General features: G+C 42.6%; 2 protein-coding genes across 2 annotated transcripts; one reads left to right on the top strand and one right to left on the bottom strand.

Annotated features, from left to right (window-relative positions):
• Positions 1–5,593: 5,593 nt before the first annotated feature.
• LOC311270204 (ubinuclein-1-like) lies at positions 5,594–11,930 on the top strand. Its single transcript, XM_084374948.1, has 14 exons — positions 5,594–5,851; positions 6,581–6,685; positions 6,843–6,941; positions 7,252–7,383; positions 7,601–7,692; positions 7,894–8,443; positions 8,568–8,638; positions 9,384–9,513; positions 9,599–9,723; positions 9,957–10,079; positions 10,227–10,370; positions 10,471–10,521; positions 10,623–11,256; positions 11,580–11,930. Exons 1-13 carry the CDS (start codon positions 5,624–5,626, stop codon positions 11,230–11,232), a joined length of 2,460 nt encoding a protein of 819 aa, XP_084231074.1. The 5' UTR covers positions 5,594–5,623; the 3' UTR covers positions 11,233–11,256; positions 11,580–11,930.
• Positions 11,931–12,306: 376 nt separating this feature from the next.
• On the bottom strand, positions 12,307–18,414 carry LOC311270214 (intercellular adhesion molecule 1-like). Its single transcript, XM_084374958.1, has 7 exons — positions 18,149–18,414; positions 15,331–15,520; positions 14,822–14,897; positions 13,785–13,923; positions 13,366–13,698; positions 13,054–13,284; positions 12,307–12,840 (listed from the first exon to the last, which is right to left on the bottom strand). Exons 1-7 carry the CDS (start codon positions 18,201–18,203, stop codon positions 12,770–12,772), a joined length of 1,095 nt encoding a protein of 364 aa, XP_084231084.1. The 5' UTR covers positions 18,204–18,414; the 3' UTR covers positions 12,307–12,769.
• Between the last annotated feature and the right edge of the window lie 2,514 nt (positions 18,415–20,928).

Here is a 20,928-nt window from a genome sequence, read left to right as displayed (position 1 = left end):
CTAGAGCATAAGCACAGTGTCGTTAATTGAAATCTGAACCTACAGAAATATAAAGTTTGAACATATCTGCGGAAATGCACAGCACACTGCCAACATTTAGCACATTCAGCTGTTCATGGCTTCACCTATATGGTGACTCTTGGGCCCAACCTGGTAGATTAACATAATCCCTGACACATTTTTCGTATGTATATCTGTAAGTGTGCACAGCTCAGTCAGGGCTGGGCAGTGCAAATGTAAAGATAAATCTTCCTGCAGCCTCATCATTTCATTTTGAGTTTCAGTGAGTTTCCAAACACTCGGGCTGCTGCTTCCCTGCATTACTTGTGTGTTTGTGCTGTTCTTTATCAACAACCACTTTTAAGGCGGACTGTTTTCTTGCATGCTGGGTAAGCATATGTATGGGAAACACTGTAAGATTAACTTAAAGCGTCACTTCTGCTGCAGGAACATCTTGAAATTGTGATGTTTTTTCACTCACAGTGAAACCTGATTGATGCATTTACTCACATTTGCTTTAGGAATTGATTTGTAGTTTTTAAAAATGCCGTCAGTACAATTTTCCACAGATGCACGCTCATAGAAAGAGTCACTCACATGCCACGCACGTGAGGTTAAACATCATGACGTTATTACGTTTGTCGCTACACAATGTGTAAGTGTGACTTACAGACAGACTCAAATGACGCGGTGAAACTGAGGGTGTAACTGTGCATAATCGCCGAAGTTATAACATAAATATTCTGGTTGCAGGATTATAACACAATTACTACTTACTGCCTAATTAAAGCACTCAAAGCACTCTCTCTTTTAGTCTGTAATTATCGTTTGCTTCTCTTAATTAGTCAAACAACCACTTTTGGAGCTATTTTCTTGCAGCCTTTTTTTTGCAGCAGCAGCAGCAGCAGTCGTGGCAGCATGCGGTTCGATGGCACGCGGCCAAAATGACAGAACAGTTTAAGCAATTAATGCTCAAAGATATCAGTCAGTGAGTGAAATAATTCCAGATAAACTGCCAGTCCAAGCACAGCCTGATGATACCCTCTGGAATATCCCATCCTAACATATGTCTAATTGTTTACTACTGCTTGTTTACATAAATACAAAATGTTGCAGGGGGGAGGGAGGGAGGGGAGGGAGGGGAGAGAGAGGGGGGGGGGGGGAGGAGTAGAGTGAGAGTCGGTACACTATAAGACAGAGCCGGAGAATTAATAACAATTTGTGGCAGATAATTACTTATCAATTAAAGCTGTTATCCTGCCTAATTAGGCAACGTTCATTAAATTCAGCCAATTTAAACCTTAATCAAAGTTAGCAGGGCCTGACAGCAGAGCGAGGCCCAGTGGAGGAGCGCCCCCCGGTGGAGGAGAGGGGAAGGAGGAGGCCCTCGAGTTTTATTTATTTATTTATTTTACTTACAATCCCAGTTTATGTATAAGACTTAGAAGGGAAATGAATGAGAAGAAATTACCTTTTAATTTTTATGTTTATTAATCCTCTTCTTCTTCTTCCTCTTCTTCTTCTTCTTCTCCTCCTTTACAGCACTTACTGGCTGAGCTAAGCACAGATCAGTTGATTTTTTTATCCATCAGAGGCTTCAGCACAAGTTTTTCTTTACATCCTTTTTTTCTCAGTTTTAAGTCACAAGGGGTCGGTGTGTTTTTGTTAAGTTATACCCATAAACCCTCATAGAAATACTCAGGGACTCATGGACACGCTGCTACATTTCGCCTTATTTCCCCCTAAAGGACACTGGAAAATCTTTTGATTATTGATTCTTACCTAATCCTGCTCATTAGGTGATCACAGGAAGCTTTTTGTGAGTAAAGAGTGAAGTCTAGACCTGCAACGAGGATGAGCTAATTAAAACTGCTTCAAAGTGACTAAATCTGCAGATTAATATTATATATTTCTGTCTGAGATGTTGGCTGCCTCTCTTGGGATATTCTGGGGTTACAGATAATAAAGTATAACATTAGTTGGAGATCCACTGAGGTAGTTTACAGTATTATTGTACGACCAGGAGCTGCTGAAGGTATCAAGAAACAACCAGCTGATTATAACTCAGCTCTGCTGTACCAGGGAGGCTGATGACGTCACAGGCCTGAATTTCTGGTAAGTTATTTAAACACGTGTCCTGTAAATACCCGAGGGTTTAGATTGTTTTTGGATTAAACAAACAATTTTCAAACAATGACCCCGGGGCCCCCTGGAGGTCCGGGGCCTCTTTGTCTGCTTGGTAATCCAGCCTTTAGTACAAGTACCTTAAAAATGATCCTGAAGTACAGCTCTCGAGTGAATGTACTGAGTTACCATGATGATGATGATGATGATGATTGTTACAGTGCCACTACACTTTATGCAGATTGGCCTCTTCCTGAGTGTTATCATTACCTTTATAATTATTAATGCTGTCAGTGTCAAGGGAGAGCGATTACTGGACTTTGTTTTCACGACTGAATAAACAAACTGACCTTGAAGGACAACACAGTTTCATACTGTTTTACTTTTGTTTATGTGGCGGACCCTGCCACCTCTCTAGCTTCAAACAGTGTTTATTCAGTTATGGAGAAAATACATTTTTATGAGTTTGTATTATTACCGTACAAACAATGTAAATATTACCTGTCTGGGTGAATAGTGCACCTTTAAATAAACAGTTTATAAAGCATTTCATTGTTAAGAGTGAAATAATTATTCACTCGAGTTTAATTTACTATAAATGTAACATATATTAATGATGTTATGATAAAGCGTTACCATATACTGTGACCTTAACCTTTATTTTTCTGTATGTAAACCTCAATATTCAAAACAACGTGTAAATGCAGCTGTCAAATAAAGTAAAAACTACAACGTTTGCCTCTGAAATGTAATGAAGTTAAAGTACACGGTGTCTTATATATTATATATTTTACTTGGATCAGATATTAATGCAGTTTGGTAAACTTGTTTCTGTACATGTGATATCTATTGCACGTCTGTCTGTCTGTCCTGGGAGAGGGATCCTCCTCTGTGGCTCCTCTTGAGATTTCTTCCATCTTTATTTTTACCTGTTAAAGTTTGTTTTTTTCTCAGTATGACAAGTTTTCCCTCACTTGAATCGAGGGTCTGAGGACAGAGGATGTGATTGTGATTTTGGGCTGTATAAATAAAACTGACTTGAGTCATAAAATGGGAACACTCGAGTAAAAAAAAGTTATTTTCATGTCCTGATCATGAACATCTGCCCTCAGCCACACAGTGTCTGCAGCTGTGTCCCTCTCCTCGCGAAGCCTCACCTCCAACAACTGTTGTGGGCACAGTTGACAACAAAGCACGCGCTTTACTCGACTCGGGGAGGCCCCCGGCACGAGGAACGAGTTAATTAATATTGGCTCTTGTTTGGTCTAGTTAATGAATGAGTGAATTATGCACCTCTGGGACACCGCCTCCCCAATCGCTTTAAATTATCCCCCCCAACACCACTCACCCCTCTCTCCCAACATTGTCCTCCAATTTCCCCACTCTGATCCTGCACTGATGGGGTCCCTGTCAGCAAGCAGAGCACGACACACACACACACACACACACACACCCCTTGCAGTCTCCATCTGTCTGTCTTTGTCCTGCTCGGGTGTGTTTTACTTCTTTGTCTCCAGCACGTTTATTGACGCCTTCTTCTTCTTTTTTTTTTTTTTTTAATTCAAGCTTCTGGTCGACCTCGCATCGTCAGCTCGGGGTGGCAAATAACTTCCATCCCATTAACTCGTTTGAGAGGGGAGGCTAGTCAAACAAAGCTTGGCCGCAATCTGATCCTCACACACACACACACACACACACACACACACACACACATAGAGTCGTGTTGGTCAGAGAGAGGAAGAGGAAGAAAAAAAAAAAGATCCATATTATTTGCATTAAAAGCTTCGCACCGTGAAATTCATTTATAATTACAAAGCGGGGTCCTGTGTGTGTTATGCAGATCAGGGGACATGTGTGTGGCTCGGATTGGTTATTTTGTGATATGCTAACACGGAATGTATAGTGACAGATTGCAATTATCCCGTTATTGTAATTGTCAGAGTCGATTCTCTGCAGGCTGCATGAGAACGAGCTGGACTCTGCTTCCTGTTTGACCCTCTGTCTCTGAAACACACCCAGTGTCCTCACTGTGCACGCTGCTGGAGTGAAAGGTTGTTTATTTATCACTTATTAATTAACATATTTTGATCGAGCATTTAAGCATCTGATGAAAGTACATTTTTATTTTATTTTATTTTATTTATTTAAGATTCTGCTCAACTCTTCCTGAACACAGATCTGCAGTGATTTCATAAAAACAACTGGCTGGAAATGTCCGGTAAGTTTCATCATGTGTAGTAAAGTCTTCTGAGATTAAATCTTTATTTTATAATCAAACAACATATGAGCCAATCAAGTGTTCAGTGTGTGGAGCTCTGCTCAGCTCAGCATCGTGGATCTCCAGCGCCCCCGTGTGGTGAACAAGGTGCAGTGCAGGGCAGCGTCAACACTTCTTAACCCCCCATGCAACTGTTGAAAACATGTTTTTATAACTTTGGATCTTTTTGGTTGTATTGTAGTATTTTTTGTACTAAATGTGGTTGGAGTAAACAAAAAAGTTGAATTTTAATCAGTTGCATGAGGGTTAATTATATGTTATATATGTTATATATTTAACTGAGTGAACGCTAAAGAAGGAAGGAAACAGATCAGCACACTGAGGTACCTGTTGCGTAAACTGTTTAAAAGCTTAAGTCTAGTGTTGGCCTCAGACTCTGGTCTTAAAATGTCAGGCTGGACTTGTCTAATTAAGCCTGTCTGTTGCATAAATAATAAGACTAACTTAATTTGAGGAAGAGAAGTTAGCCACTGTAAAATAAGACATCTAGTAACTAGAGACTTCTGCTTCTGCTTAAGGCCCTTCAGATGTCAGGGAGCCACTGAGCACGAACGTATCCAAAAGACGTCCAGTGGAGAGCCAGAATGAAAGTCTTTAGATGTCTTTTAAATGTCTACAATCTTTCCTACATGCAGCAAAAAGCTACAGGGAGGATTTGAACCCTGAGCCTCAACCTCAGTGTCCTGCATGAGGCAGTTGCTTTACCTGGTGAGCTGCTTATCAACCTTATTAAATAAGATGTTTTACTCATCCACCCTTGGACCGTTAGCCTACTTGATGAAGCTTGGATGACCAAAACATGGTATGTAATACAGCTGATAAGTAGCTCACCAGGTAAAGTACCTGCCTCTTGCAGTCCACTGAGGCGAGGCTTGTAGTTTCTGCTGCATGTAGCAAAATTAGGCCGTCATAAAAACTTTAATTTTGAACCACAAGAAGTTCTTTAGACGCCTGTGACTGAAGTTGTAAACAAGTCTGAAATGATGTTGTAAAACTTGACTCCCTTATTTAAAGATAAAATGGGAGTGAGGCAGAAGCTAACAGGACCAACCTCACAGGAAAGTGACTAAACTCATGAGGTCAGCTGGTACAAACAGTGTGATGCAGGTGATTGGCTGTCGCTGGTCATGTGAGCAGAAGCTGAGCACACCTGCGTGTACTTCTACTTAACGAAACCTTCATGTCTTGTAGCAACAGTCTGCTGCTGTGTGATGAGCTGTGATGGCTGAGTCTCGCAGGGTTCAGTTGACCACCCTGTCCTGTGACGCAGCTCCGTCCTCAGACACACCGGCTGCAGCTGACAGGTCTCCCTCAGGTGTCCAGCAGGTGAAGGAAAACCATCCAGACCGACCCGCAGACACAGACACAGTCCGACTGGTGCTGACTTTATTCGAGCCTGATGAGAGGAGCTTCCCAGAGTTCAGCTACAGTCAGCTCGTTGACAACAAGGTGGGTTTAAATCTGACTTCTGCTGAGGATCACTGAGCCCAGTCAGACTTCAGTCGTGTCCCACAGCTGCTGTATAGAGCTTAAAAACATCCAGATCAACCCTCATAGTATAGAAAATGTACAAAGTGGTCATGATCACATGGTCACCGTGCAGTTCAAAGCCTTAACATTGCTTCAGTGAAAGGCTGTGGCAAACAGAAAGGTCTTCTTTATTTAAAAGAGGTGAGAGTTGGAGCAGACCTGCAGTTTTCTGGGAGTAAAGGAGTAATTCATAATAACGACGACCTCAGAGGTCTGCGTGGTTCATAACGTGGCAGCAGATCTAAGTATTTAGGCCCAAAACCATTCAGCGCTTTATAAACCAACAGCAGGATGTTGAAATCTATTCTGACTGACAGGAAGCTTCTGTAAAGATCTGAGAACTGGAGCGATGTGATCTACTTGTTTTCACAAAATAAACAATCAAGTGAAACACTGAAACATCAACACAACTCATTTTGAGTAGAGTAAGATTATTTAGCCTTTTTGTGTAAATGATTTGTGTTGGTTTCCACTTTTTCCTCTTAAGATACACAAATCACAGAGACGCTGACTCAATTGTTGATCATCTTTGCTTGTTTTCTTGACAACCTGGCAACCTGAACATGCCTCAACACCTCAGCAACACACAACTGTCTTTATTTTTGTGTAAAACATATGATTGATGTGAGACTTCTCGTTTGTTTTTAGGTCAAGCACACAAAAGATGGAGTCCCTCTGAGCAGATTTGAAAACGAGGACAAGAGAGCGAGCGACGAGGCCGCTGCTCTGGCAAAGAAGTTTGAGAAGAAATATGTGAGTTTGTTTTTGTTTTTTTTGCAATCCTCACTTATAAGTAAAGATGCCAGATAATCATTTTTGTCTTTTTAATGACAACATCTAGTAAAATCAATCTCTCGCTAAATGTCGTCATACACAAACGGCACGACGATGTTGTGTGTCCTCTCTGCAGGGTGGCAAACCTAAGAAAAAGAAGGACCGCATTCAGGACTTGATCGACATCGGATACGGTTACGATGACGAGGATTCCTTCATCGACAACTCTGAAGCTGTGAGTCCGTGTTAAGTCACACATCTGCTTTGCCAAATAATTATTAATTCATAACCCAGAGGCAATCAAGACACTCCACACAAGACAAAGTATCAAAATAAAGAAGGAAATATTGACAGTTTTCAGTCATTTTTGCCTTTTTAAGTAAATAATTTCAGTCAACACTGACTCGATATCTTCACAGCTGGACCAGTGACTCACTGTGAGGGCAGTTTGACATTCAGAGGCTAAACAATCTGTTTAAACCTTTTTTTTTAGGCATATTTTAATATTTTTCTAACTTATAAAATCTTCTTGCTGGTCTCTGTAGTATGACGAGTTCGTGCCGGCCTCCATCACGACCAAGTTCGGTGGCTTCTACATAAACTCCGGCGTGCTGCAGTTTCGCCAGGCCTCCGACTCGGAGGACCAACCGGCAGCAGAAACACTCGAGCCCTCAAAAGTAAGTCGTGCATCTTAAAAAACAGCATGCAGAGCGTTGAGATGAATGTTTGATCAGTCTGAGGGAGCACATTTTAATTTTTAAGAGGATGTTTTTGATGCTTTTTCATCTATGAGTGAATGCCAAAGCTGTTTTTTTGCACCAGTGTGTCACATCTCTAGGTTTTCAATGTGAACTATACGTGATTTAAGATGTAACACGTTCAAACATTTTCTAGAAACGTAAACTCAATGGTGGACAGGATAAACCAAAGAAGAAGCCGTGCAGAGGAGATGGAGAGGTGAAGAGCAAAGTGGATCGTAAGTCGAGGTGAGGCCGACCAAAGCAGTGTTGGATTTATGAGTCTTAGATCACAGATTGGAGATTTTCAGATTATTGTTTATGCAGTTTCCAGAGCTTTTGTATCTTCCTGTTGTTCTCAAAACACAGAAATCACAAACGGCCTGGGTGTACCTCCCCTTACATTCACAATATAGATCTCTTCATATGTTTAATGTGCTTATCTCGTAGCACTCTGTCTGAAATTGGACCGGATGGTGAGATAAAGAAGAAAAAGAAGAAGAAGGCCATCGGCACATTAAGCGTCACCAGCATGTTGAAGAAGTTTCAAAGAGAGAAGGAGAAGGAGCGACAGAAGGTGGAGAAGGCACAGAAGGTGGCAGCGATCATGGGCGTACCCACAATCCCTCTGTGCCCCGCAGATGCAGCTGGAGGGGGAGGCTCGGGACTGACCGACCCGCTCCTCAGTTTAATCGGATCCATCAATGACCACGCTCTGATCCAAGCGGCCAACACAGTGGATTTCGATATTGATCTGGACTCTTTATTAGACGTCACCGAAGGGACCTTGTCTCCAAAGTTGGTTCCTCAACCTGCCACAGAGACGCAGCTCTTTCAACCCAGAACAGAAGATCACACTCTCGTCCAGCCTCCGAGTACAAAGCTGAAGCCTCATTCAGAACACGTCCAGGTCCAGTCACAACCCAGTTCTCATCTGTGTGTCCCGCTGCCAGAGGGACTTCCTCCAGGACTGGAAGACAGCATTGGAAGACTCACGGTGGTAAGGTTGAATTTTGTGATTTGTGTTTGTTGACGTTAATTTTCTGCATTCGTGGACAAAATTCAGCATCGATGCTCAATGGAGCGTACGATGGATGCACTGATGACTTACACTTATTTTTCAGGCTGCCAAGACGTCAGAGGGCGAGTCAAAACTCAAGTTCTTCACGCCGGAGATCAACTCGATCCTGCTCGAGTGAGTTGTCCAACAACAGAGATGAAGCTCTGCAACAAAAAAAAAAAAGAGGACCCACAGTGCTACTACTGGTCAAAAATGTCACGTCACATCCGCCCAGATTCGAGTCGTAAATATCAAACATTTTGTCAGTTGATAGTCAAGGAAGTCAAATCCTGCACACTTGCAGATGAGATACTAGACAACAGGGCTGCAAATGATTATTTTCATGATCGATTAATCGTTTAGTCTGTAAAATGTCATCAAATGTCAAAGTGACGTCTCAAAATTGCTTCTTTTGTCCAACCAACCGTCCAAAACCCAAAGACTCTTCATTTACTGTCATAAATGACAAAGAAAAGAAGCAGATCGTCACAATTAAGAGGCTGGAACCAACAGGTGTTGACATTTCTGTTTTTAAAAATGACTGATGAAATGACAAAAAAATAGTTGAATAGTTTTCCTTTTTGGGCCGGCTGTAGCTCAGGAGGTGGAGCGGGTCGTCTAGCACCTTGCATGGCAGCCTCTGCCTTCAGTGTATGAATGGTGAATGTGACAAGTGTTGTAAAGCGACCCACCCCGTCCTGCTCGAAGGCTGCACGGCTAACTGAGCTTACAAGCTAACGGCAGCTCACTCTGCAGCAGTTAGCGGTTACTCTTGTGATATGCTGCCCCCTATGTGTTTCAGTATGAATGCGACAGGTGGTCAGTTCTTACACACTGCACCGTTTTAGTTCATGTCAGCTCTCTCACCGTCTCTGTCCAGTATTGAGCTGCAGTGTCGGGAACAAGGAGGCCAGCTGCGCTCCAAGGTGTACACACACCTGTCGTCTTTCCTGCCCTGCAGCAGAGACACACTCCTCAAACGTGTAAAGAAACTGTTGCTCACACACATGGTGAGTGTGTTTTCATGTGCAGAATGGGTCGTTCAGGTTTTTATATTTGCACGTGACTCGCTTCTTGAATTTGCCTCCTGATAAGGAGGAACCACCTGATGCGGAGGATCCAGTGCACAAACTCAAGGAAGCCATTGGAAAAGCTATGCCCGAGCAGATTGCACGCTTCCACGAGAGCTGCCAAGTATACGAACAAGTCAAGACTTTGAGGTAAGTTCATTAGTGTATGTTTGAGGTTAATGAGTTAGGGAAAACATCACTTTCTATACTGGATTGTACTGTTATAGATTGCTTCAAGACAATGAACATTGTGAGAAATCTTTTTCAAAAATGTAATTTGATTCATCATGTAAGGCAAAAAAGTTGTATAAAAGAACAATTCTAGTTCTGGTTCACTTGAAATGTATTTCTTTCCCGTCTTGTGCTGGTCGTGTTCATGTCAGAGCGACGGAGGAGGAGAAAGAAGGCAAACAGAAGGTGAACGCCGGCCCGGAGGACAACGTGGAGGAGAAAGGCGGGAAAAGAGGAGGTCCGAAGAAGCTGTTTAAATGGAGCGACGAGATCAGGTCAGAAACATCATCAGATTATTTAACATGCTCTCATACTTCGCTCTCGGCTTTGAAATATCAGGCTTTGTGGTCCGTGACAGAGGGGAGGCTGAATAACTTCCTGTTTGAACTCAAGCATACATGCATACATTGTCTCTCCTGCAGGGAGCGCTTCTGTCACTTGTTAAAGGTGAAAATGGAGCGATATAAAAAGGAAAGGAAAGGGAGCCAGGAGATGGACGACTACCTGAAAACCTTGTTGGACAATGAGGTCAAACCGCTTTGGCCAAAAGGGTGGATGCAGTCTCGGTATGTGACGCTGGTGCAGAAGAGTTTCATTTGTTTTAAAAGTTCTTCTTCACCTGATTGTCTATGCAGACATGCTCTTTCTCGACATGTGTTGTTGCAGGGTGCTGATCAAGGAGAGCAGGAACATTTTAAACCTCTTCACGTCATTACCGTAAGTTCAGTGAAGAGTTTCATTCCTAGCAAAAGCTCCAGATCTTATGAAAAGTCAAAGGATGTCCAATTACTAACTCAATGTCTCACATGTGCACTCAGAGTGAAGAGGGCCAAGCCTGAGAAGAAGCAGTCATCGATCAGTGGATGTCCATCAGATGGCTGCAGTGTTCTCCAGGGATGTCTGTCAATGAAAGGACTCCCCCAAGAGGTAGACCGTGTCTTTATCGAGGGCTCAGATGTCTCTCACTCTGTTCCACTTGGTGCTGTGAAGAAGGAAGTCATTGCCTTGAAAAAGGTGGAGGGTAAGCCCGGAGAAGGGCTGGCAGCGGATCCCACTTCCTCCACACCTGCAGGGTCGGACGAGCCTCAGGTCATAGTCACGCCTGCTCCGACTCCTTCGCTTCTGGACCTCCTCGCCGATCAAGCGCTGGCTCGGGAGAAACCATTCTCGGTGTCCCAGGAGCTCCTCGCAGCAGCCGTCGCCAAATACAAACGCTCGGTTCAGCACCGGAGCTTTGGGGTGGACGCCGAAAGTCCTCCTCTTCCTCCTCCGCCTCCTCAGTCCAGCCCGGTGGGTTTCCCGGTGAGCGGGGTGTGTCAGGTTGTTTCGTCCAAACTGCTGCAGATCGGAGACCACGCCAAGCACGCGGATGCTGGAGAGGTGTTCGTCATCTCTGACGATGACGATCATGACAAACCTGTACCATGAAAACTCCCAATGCAGATTATTACAGTAAGTTTTATTTATTTTTGCAGTGGAAACTTTGTGTCACCTTTTACAGTTTCTTTATTCTGAGATGGCAAAATGTTTACTTGAGATGTTTACCGTCCCATGAGAGACGGATAAAAAAATAAATCTAGGTGAACGGAGAAGTTTAACGTGCTTTTCTTCATCAGAGTGGACTGACGATGCACAGAGGCGAAACGTTCATCATTTAATAACGTTTGTTGCCTTAATGTATATAATGTACATAATAACAGCTGCAAGATAACCCACACATTTCGTCAATGGATGGGAACCAGACATCTTGTATGCATTTGTGTTTTTCTTTCTAGAGTGGCTCAGTCTCCTTGAGCCGGACTGACACGTGATGGGAAGAGTTGTGACAGAATCAGCTGTGAAAGTGAAAAACTGATGTTACACAAGCTGTCGTTCTCAGCCGAAGTTGTGTTGCCATGTTCTCTCTGTCATTTTAGTTGTGTTGAGCTTGTCTTCTGAAACGAAGACACTAAAGACGGTACCGTTCGTGGTTTTGACCGTTGAAGCGAGCTGACATCCAACCTTACCTGTTTCTGAGTAACGTCTTCTGTGACTCAAAGAATCGGTGGGGATAAAAACCTGGAAAGGCTTTGTTTGTTTGAAATGTAAATGATTTACTTTTGGATGAATAAATAATAAAGAGCTGACATGTTGTGTAGCCATTTGTTTTCAGCTTAACTGTCTAATGTGAGGTTCAGTTAATGAAGCACTTCTGAGGCTCGAAGCTTTAATATTAATACATTTATTGAAAGTGATGCACAGTCAACGTGACCTGACTGTATTTCCAAACAAAACATGTTAAACTTTTTACCTTCTGTTACTGGTGCTACTCGCTAAATCAAGGATGTGATTTGGTCTCGGTGTGAACTCCGGCCAGCAGAATTTAATTTTCAGTCATACTTTAAAAAAAAAAAAACAATATCAACACTTAATCACATTGTTTGCCAATTGTTTGTATTTGAACCACTGCAGTAACTGTTTGACTTCAAGTCTAAATCAAGAACTCGCAGCTGACGGACACGAGATTGTTCAGCACTTTAATGTACAGCAGACAGAACATAATCTTGGACGAAGCGGACCTGGTGCTTCACAATGTTTAAAGACTTGACATCACACTCGGGTAGCTTTTCATATAACAGAAAATGTAACACACACATTTAAGACATTGTAAGACCGACAAAAGGTTCAGACGATACAGGAACGAGAAGAGACGGTATGATTGTGGATTATTATGTTGTACAAACCTCGAAGGTGAATTTCTTTCAGAGCAGCTTTCGGTTTTCTTGAGATTTTAGCTAGAGAGTCAGGGAAACTTTCAGAAAATGTACCTGGACAGCGGCTCTCCAAAAGACATCTTTTTATGTGCTTCTTTTCTGTGGAGAGTTAAAATACGGATCCGTTTGAACAAAAGCAAAGCAAAGAGTCGTCCCTGACGGACGCTTCTCACACAGTTCATCCACACAGCCAGGAAAGATCCTGTTGGGTTTTACAGCCAGTTAATCATCTGAATAATTGAGACGGCCAACAGGAAATGTCCGTTACAGCTGTTCGCAGTTCCTGGAAAGAGAAAGAGACAAATTAATTCCACTAACAGAGGACGACTTTGAACTTTTGACTCTGTTTCCATTTTTACTCCAATCCCCCTTTTGATCATGTGAGATCTTAAAACAACAAACATTCAGGAAGGAAGACAAGTTCAAACATTTGTAATGAGAACTTATCTCTTTCAAAACAACACATGATTAAAATAGTTTACAGAGTTAAGCGTACCACCGCCACCGAGGACCTCCACCTCCACTGTAAAGTTTTTATGTTCCAGAGGACCGCTCGCCAAGACCATGTACGTCCCAGCATGCTTTCTGCTCGAGGAAGTGGGCAGGGCGACCACCTGCCCGTCTCTGTACCAGGTGACTAACGGTTGGGGGTTCCCTCTCACCTCGCAGCTCAGGATCTCCCCCTCTCTCACCTGCAGTTTTGTCGGACAGCCGAGCTGAGGGCCGACTGGGAGAGAAGAGAAAGTCAGAGTGATGCAGGTCGAAGATAAAACTTCTCACAGGTAGAAATGTGAGCGGTGTCACTCACAGAGCACCGTGGCAGTGATGTGTTGCGACTTCACCACTGGAGGAGGCTGTGGCCCTTCAGGTCCCAGTTGCAGCTTGGCTTCACACCAGAACTCTGCTCCATCATCTTCTTTACTGGGGGTGAAGTTTAAAGTGAAGATCTCAGTCACCGGTTCCTTCGATCTGTTGCAGTTGGACTGTAGTTGACCCAGCGCCGTCTGTCCTCCGTAGAAGGTCACGGTGAGGTTTTCAACGGGAGCGACACCCTCGACCGCACACTGCAGAGTGTACCGACGGTTCTCCAACATCGGTCCGGTGTGATTAACCAGGCTGATGGACACGTTATCTGGAGGTTCTGTGGAAACGCATCAACAGGTAAACCACACAGGAAAAGGATGGAGGTTTTTCTAAAATGTCAGAAAGATAAAATTAGTAACTCACTGTAGACTATCACAGGGAGATTAATGTGGCACGGTCCTCCCTCTTGAGATAGTGCATAGCAGACAGGCGTGAGGCTCCAGTTAGTCATCCTGTCCACAGTCCAGACGATAAAAGGTTTCATAGTGATCTCAGGTTTTGCCTGGAGTTGTAAAACACAAATCAAAGCAAGAATATTAGATGATAATATCTGGTCTTCTCGGAGTCTGGGCGTCGTCCTGGAGAGAGTCCGTGTGGGAAGAGTTTTGGGAGTGTCATGGAGAAGGACTTTGACTTGGCCTGAAGTCCAGGATGGGAAAGCGAGGTCGTCCGCGGGGTGTTTTCGGCAGGACTGGGGACATTGTTGGACAGTGGAATGAACCTTCTTGATTAACTGCTGACGCTGACTGATACGCCCTTTGTGAAGGAGCCAGAGCCGGAGGACTTAGGAAACTATAACCATTTCCTTGATGGTTAGTGAAGTAGTCAAAAAGGTCAGAAGCAGCACGTGCAGGGTTGGATGAGATTCACCATGAGACGCTGAAGGATCTATAATGCTGCGTGGAGCTCAGGGACACCGTTTGTGGACCGGCAGACGAAGTTGTTGGTTCCCATTTTTCACTGTTAAACTGTAAGATATCCCGCCACAAGACTTTTCTACGACTCTGAAAGGTCAAGATCCCTCAACTGATGAGAGCCAGAGGGACACAGTTTTCCACCACCGAGCAGCACAAGTGTTTGATAACCTCATTTGAGGGAGCACTGCAAAAAAAGTGTGTATATCATATTGTTTATGGCTGGCTTCATTAGGCCCTGACTGTCCAGTATGGACCACAACTTTCCAGTCTTTTGTCCCAACTTGTTTAAAACACGTTTCTGGCATCAAATTCAGAATACATTTGCAAAAACCAATGAAGCTGATGAGGTAAAACATGAAATATATCGTCTTTTGTACTGTTTTCAGTTGGGTAAATGTCAAAAAGCCAGTTACACAGCGTCCCAACTGTTTCTGGAATCAGGGTTGTGTTCGGGGTTTGAAGTTGAGCACAGATTCCCCTTACCACTGAGACTTCCCAGCCGAGACCAAAATAATCCATCCCTTGTACAGAGCAGTTGGCTGTGACTGGATCTCCAAACCTGTGAATGGAGAGTTTACACATGATTAGTTGTCACAAATTTACACAGACAGATAGAGGGAAAAAACACAAAGAAAAAGGAGGGGATCCATTCAGAGCAGCTGCTCATCTGAGCCCTTTTTTTTGCATATGCTCGACTTTTTGTATTAAATTCGTTAAATTTTTCTGCACTGCAAGGTTTCCCTCCTTTTTCTTCATCACTTGTTTAAGCGGGCATCAGCTGCTAAACAAGCACAGATAATAGTCAGAGTAGAGGATGTTGGTAAGAAGGGGCTGAGAAAGAGATGAACAAAGATGATCCACTACTTTACAACTCTTTTCCCAATGCTACATAATGCATTCGATCACTTTATACATCTCCTCCACTGCTTTCTCTTTTATTTTGAAAGGAAAGGAATTCGGCTCAGAAAACCCCTTTTCAATCACTGACATACCTGACCACCAGGGTGGAGGGCGACACCGTCAGTTGGCAGCTGCCCTTTCCTGCCGACGGTCCGGAGGTGCTGACGAGACCGAGGGAAGGAGAGGGCAGAGATGGGAGGATTGTTGGAGCCGGAGAGGGAGGTGAAATCTGCGACAGAAGAGGCGGAGCGGCTGTGCAGATGGAAACAGGGGATGAGGTGGCTGAGGGCACAGGAGGAGGTCAGGGAGTGGGAGAGGAAGAATGACACAATACTGTAAGTCACTGAAACATGTAAAAGGTATAAATAAAAATCTCCTAAAGGCTCCCTCCTCTCTGTGGACTAGAGGAGTCGTTTCAGAACAGGTAAAGGTTATTTTTCATACAAGAAATTCATAATAAAACACTTTACTTTTGTTATTCTTCTAAAGTATAAACAGTGAATACAGATTAGATCTCAAAATACAAACGTTAAGGGCTCTGCTCTCAGTGATAATCCAATTCGAGGAAATAAATGATGTGTCTCTTGGTTTGTTTGTATTTGTACTGTACGCCGCATGAACTTATGAGTCATTTCTCCCCTGTCTTTACATAACACAGGCGAGGGTCAATTGAATTTTGCCATCTCTTGAAATAATACTCTTTTTTAGCTGATCTATTGTGAACCATTGTTTTGTAAGCGCACTGAATACACCCAGTGTGTTCCTCTGAGGAAGGAAGGACACCCTGCCCAAGTCAAAAGAGCTCGCTCCTCTTTTTCTATGACCATTGTTCCACCGAATCCTGAGGTTGTTCTCCCGCCTCTCGGATGATCTCACTCGCAGGAGCGCACAAGTTTGTGTGTGTCAGCATAGTGGACTTTTTTAAAATGTATAGTGATGCTTTTTCACGTGGAAGTCTGCAAAATGAGACAACTGTCAGTCACATTTACAGAGCTGAACATCGTCAAAAGCCAAAGTGAATCTGTCATTACTGATTTTTGTTTTTCAGTAAAGGAGGAGGCACTCGGATCCTTTACTGACGTAGAAGTAACAATAATACAGTGTAACAATGGAGCATTGTTAGCAAAATACTCTTAAAGTATCCAAATTAAAGGTGCAATATGTAAGAATTGAAGATAAAAAGCATCCAAGCACCAACTTAAACACTTAAATGCTGAAATTATCAACATCTATGTATTGTCTTGCAAAGATACATGCTAACCAGCCATCCCCGACACATATAATTGTAAGGCTCCTGTGCTGCTGATGTAAACACAAACACAAGAATGACCGTGTGTGTGTGTGTGTGTGTGAGCAGTTACACACAGTAGCTACCTATCGAGAAAGCAGTAGATTTAAAGATGATGTGTTCTCACAGATTAATTCAATTCATCCTCTCCTCACTCTCACGTTGATGAAGAGTCAAGAAGTGAAGTTTTGTAGTCCACAAAACATTTCTGCAGCATCACAGCAACATCCTCCTCAACAACTGAAGTAGACGGGGACTTGTTTTAAAAAATTACAGTTAAAAAAAAAGAACATAAAATTGCTCTTACAGCATAATCCAACTTTCTGGAAATCCCGAGACCCAAACTGATGTGAAAAGATATTATTTACACCTGTTAAAGCCAAAATATATCAAATCAATTCGGGATCTCGAGACTCACCGGACGAGTTGTATGTTTTTTGTTTGTTTGTCTGTTTGTTTTTTACATTTTAAAATAAGTCCCCATCTATTTCCCCTCTTGCTGCGATGATGTCTTGCTGGTGAATTTTAATTTTTGGGTGAACTGTTCCTTTAACACTGCTTTAACACTGCTATATTACCTTTAATTACTTCTCAATGTCGTTGTTTTATAGTCTTTTATTTTAAGAATTATAAATAAATAAATATTTTATTTTGATTGCTACTCTTTCAAGCACTGATGTCAGCAATTACTCCTTTCACACTTTTTATTATTAGTCTATCGTTTTTTCTATTTTATTCTGATGTTACTGTATTTTTTAAACATTTTCTGGCACAAGAATTTCCTTCAGGATTAATACGTCTTATCTTATCTTATCTTATCTTATCTTAATTTATCTTATCTCCCAAAAGTTTTGAATTTAAAGTATAAGTACCTCAAAATCATACTTGAACATATTACAAGGAACTTTTAACTGTTTATCAAGCAGTTTCAATGTCTCCTTATGACCTCTGCAAGCGAGTAAAACCATCAGTGACGAGATTAACTATTTCTATAGAGTTATTATTTGTAACGCCTGTCAAAAAATGAAAACTATTTTTTTTATGGCAGAATTAATTGAGGAGCCTCACAGCCCGAGGACAGAAGCTGCTCTGTAGTCTGGTGGTGCAGCACAAAAACAAACCAAGTTAACTTCTCATCATCATCATCTTGTGTCCACAGGGGGCAGCCAGAATCAGAACAAAATTAAAGTATCTTTTAGTGGCTTTAAGAGATTAGTTAGATCAGTTTCACCTTGATGTATTTCCCTTTGTGATCTACCTGTGGTCCCCAGCCTGGAGGTCCAGATATTTTTCATGAAGTTCTCAGATTTTTCAGTTGAAAGGTTTTTAAAACCCAACAACAAAGCTCATCTCTTTGCTTTGATTTAAGCTGTTTTCCCTGTTTCATCTCCTTAGTCCTCTGAAAACATCTTTAAAAAGTAAAACCACTCTCTGGCTGAGCTGCTCACTGATAGTCGCAACCTGTGACGAGGGCTCAGAAGCACATCCCCTCACAGCTGATCACAGGGATCACAAGCCAAAATAAGTCTCTGCTGCTCTGCCCTGACTGTTTTCTCATCACGTTTTCATCTCGTCGCACCCGAACACACTGCGGGTTTTCAATTAGCCGTCATTTCACTCACCTGAGCCGAGCAGGCAAACCAGCAGAAGCGTGATTGGCCGTCCAGAGGTCCACATCCTTCCTCACTTTCTGGTTTCTGGCTGCTGATGTGATGCTCCTCCACTCAAACACCAGTTTCTGGCTGCGTGATGCTGGCAGTGAGACACGGCCCAAGACTTCTGAGGAAACACGGAGTTACTTCAGGTTTTTATGGGAGTGTGGGTGTGTATGTATGTGCTTTTTTTTGTGTGTGTACGTGTTCTGCTTGTGTGTGTGTGTGTGTGTGTGTGTGTGTGTCTGAAGCTGATGATCAGGCAGTTCCCTTTGCTTTGGCCGCTGAAACCCACCATGGGCGTTCTCTGTTGGTATATCAAGAGAGGAAGGAAGGGAGGGTCAAGAATAACGCAGTGAAGTGCTGCAGCACAGAGGGCAAGAATGAGTGCGTATTGTGTTTGTGTGTGAGTGTGTGTGAGTGTGAGCAGTTACACACAGTAGCTAACTATTGAGAAAACAGTAGATGCACAGATAAAGTGTTATCACAGATAGATTCAGCTTCTCTTTTGTTTGTTACTTCCACCACTTTGATAAAAAAAATAAAAATCTGTCATTCCTGTTGAGTTAATCAAGCATCCCCAGATGTTTTCTACAAAAATGAAAGTTCAGTCATTGTCTCCTCACCTGATGTGCTGGTGGAGAGTCAGCAGGCAGGTGTTTTCAGTGAAAACCTCTGACAAAACCTTGATACGCAACCTGCCCAGCTACAAACAGCAGACTAGTGACTGCAGCTGTTGACACTGACAGATGTTTTCCTCACCGCTGTGTCTGCTGCATGTGTAAAAGATGAACTCTGTGATGTCAGTGTTGTGTCTACAGCTCGTTGCACTGCCCCCGAGTGGCCACAATCGAGTGTGTCTGTGCAGACGTGTGAGACGGTTTGATTTTTATAACCAGTAACACCCAAAGACTGAGTGTTCCTTCAACACGGAGGCCAACATGTGTCACATAAACAGTTATTAAGTGTTAATTGAAATGATTATTATAAGATTTTACAAATATTTGTGTTGATAACAGCTTCGTATTAGAAAAGCAAAGGAAACATGAAAATGAAAAAAGCAAATTTCCGTCTGATTGCCTGATAAAAACCTGTATTTTCAACTCAAAGGTCGTTTTATTGGTTTTATATTCTTTGTATGTTTCAGTCTCACTGCAGATTATCTTTATTTATTGGCTTTTTAAATAACCTCCATGATCTGTTACTCTATATTGTTCAATTAGATATCAATTAATAGACAGGTGAATATCAATTAACCTCCATTTAATGATCCTATATCAGGATGGAAGCTCAGGTGGAGCTTGTGTCTTCCTCCTCCTGCTAAAATGACCAAAATGAAGGACAGAAAAAAAACAGTGATGAGATATAAGACGATATTTTCTTGACTATTGTTTATTCTTAGCCTTTTCAGAAAAAATCAGAACTTCTCTGATTGGGCCCCGTCTGCTGAGCTGTGAACTTCCTGTTGCACCAGTTTGAAACCAAAAACTAATTTCTGCCAGTCTGTGTACATCATCTGCAGGCTGCTGTCGACACGGTAAGTCTTTTTATATACGAGGGCTCAGATAAAAAGCAGCCTGGCCTCTTTGGTTCTGGTGTGGTTCTGGTGTGGTTCCGGTGACAATTTTTCTAATAAAAAGGGCTTTTAAAAGGTAATCAGTGAACTTAAACTAACTCTTTAAAGGGGTTTTCCACTGATTATACACATGAAATGGGGAGTTACTACAATTATGTCACGATACGCGTTACAAAAGTAACAAAAGTAATACAAAATATATAAATATAGTACAGTCGAGCCTACAAGTTCTTTGTTCAGTCCCTGTGTGACTGTAACGAGCCTCATGATGAAGCCTGATCCTTTGATTTACATTCTTGAAACACACCACACATTCCTTGTTCTGTTGAAAGTAACTAAATGTAATAAGTAATATATTACTCAATGCAGACAGTAATATTTTAACGTAATACATTACTTTAAAATTACTTTAGAAAAACTCAGAACTTCTCTGATTGGGCCCCGTCTGCTGAGCTGTGAACTTCCTGTTGGACCAGTTTGAAACCAAAAACTAATTTCTGCCAGTCTGTGTGCATCATCTGCAGGCTGCTGTCGACACGGTGAGTCTTTTTATATACGAGGGCTCAGATAAAAAGCAGCCTGGCCTCTGTGGTTCTGGTGTGGTTCTGGTGTGGTTGTGGTGTGGTTCTACCTGTTCCTGTTCTGCTTCCTCTGTTTCTTCATCAAATGAAGAAGCGGATCAAAGTTTCAGCAGGAGAGTAAAAACCCTGCGGACCGACTGACTGTGATGTGACAGCATGTGTTTACTGATGGTACCGGTGCTGGTGCTGACGGTACCGGTGCTGGTTCTCACATTTATGGATTTAAATCACTCATCTTGTTTATTTCTTCTGGATCTTTTCAGTCCCGTTTGTTGGTTTGTGTTTCTGCTGTGAACCGATTTCACTAACGTGTTACAGATATACAGAGGAACAGGTGTGTGTCCTCACCTCAGGTGTGTGTCCTCACCGCAGGTGTGTGTCCTCACCGCAGGTGTGTGTCCTCACCGCAGGTGTGTGTCCACACCCAGGTGTGAGTGCGTTCATGTTTTCAAGGACTTCCGGTGACAACTTTATAATAAAAAGGGCTTTTAAAAGGAAATCAGTGTTCTTCAACTAACTCTTTAAAGGGGTATTCCACTGATTATACACATGACATGGGGAGTAGGTCACTGCTCGGCTTGTGAGAACAGTTT

Source organism: Pagrus pagrus (assembly GCF_965226575.1).
Source record: "Pagrus pagrus genome assembly, chromosome: 2".
Classification (NCBI taxonomy): domain Eukaryota; kingdom Metazoa; phylum Chordata; class Actinopteri; order Spariformes; family Sparidae; genus Pagrus; species Pagrus pagrus.
The sequence above is the reverse complement of the archived record's forward strand: the minus strand, read 5'-3'. Positions and strand labels throughout refer to the sequence as shown.

Excerpts from the sequence above, each read along its gene's own strand:
- LOC311270214 (XM_084374958.1), bottom strand. The coding sequence starts at position 18,203 with ATGTGGACCTCTGGACGGCCAATCACGCTTCTGCTGGTTTGCCTGCTC. Across the intron at positions 14,898-15,330 it reads CCCTCCACCCTGGTGGTCAG|GTTTGGAGATCCAGTCACAG; the intron begins GTATGTCAGTGA and ends CTCCATTCACAG. Across the intron at positions 13,924-14,821 it reads TCGGCTGGGAAGTCTCAGTG|GCAAAACCTGAGATCACTAT; the intron begins GTAAGGGGAATC and ends TTACAACTCCAG.
- LOC311270204 (XM_084374948.1), top strand. The coding sequence starts at position 5,624 with ATGGCTGAGTCTCGCAGGGTTCAGTTGACCACCCTGTCCTGTGACGCA. Across the intron at positions 6,686-6,842 it reads AGAAGTTTGAGAAGAAATAT|GGTGGCAAACCTAAGAAAAA; the intron begins GTGAGTTTGTTT and ends TCCTCTCTGCAG. Across the intron at positions 10,371-10,470 it reads AAAGGGTGGATGCAGTCTCG|GGTGCTGATCAAGGAGAGCA; the intron begins GTATGTGACGCT and ends GTGTTGTTGCAG.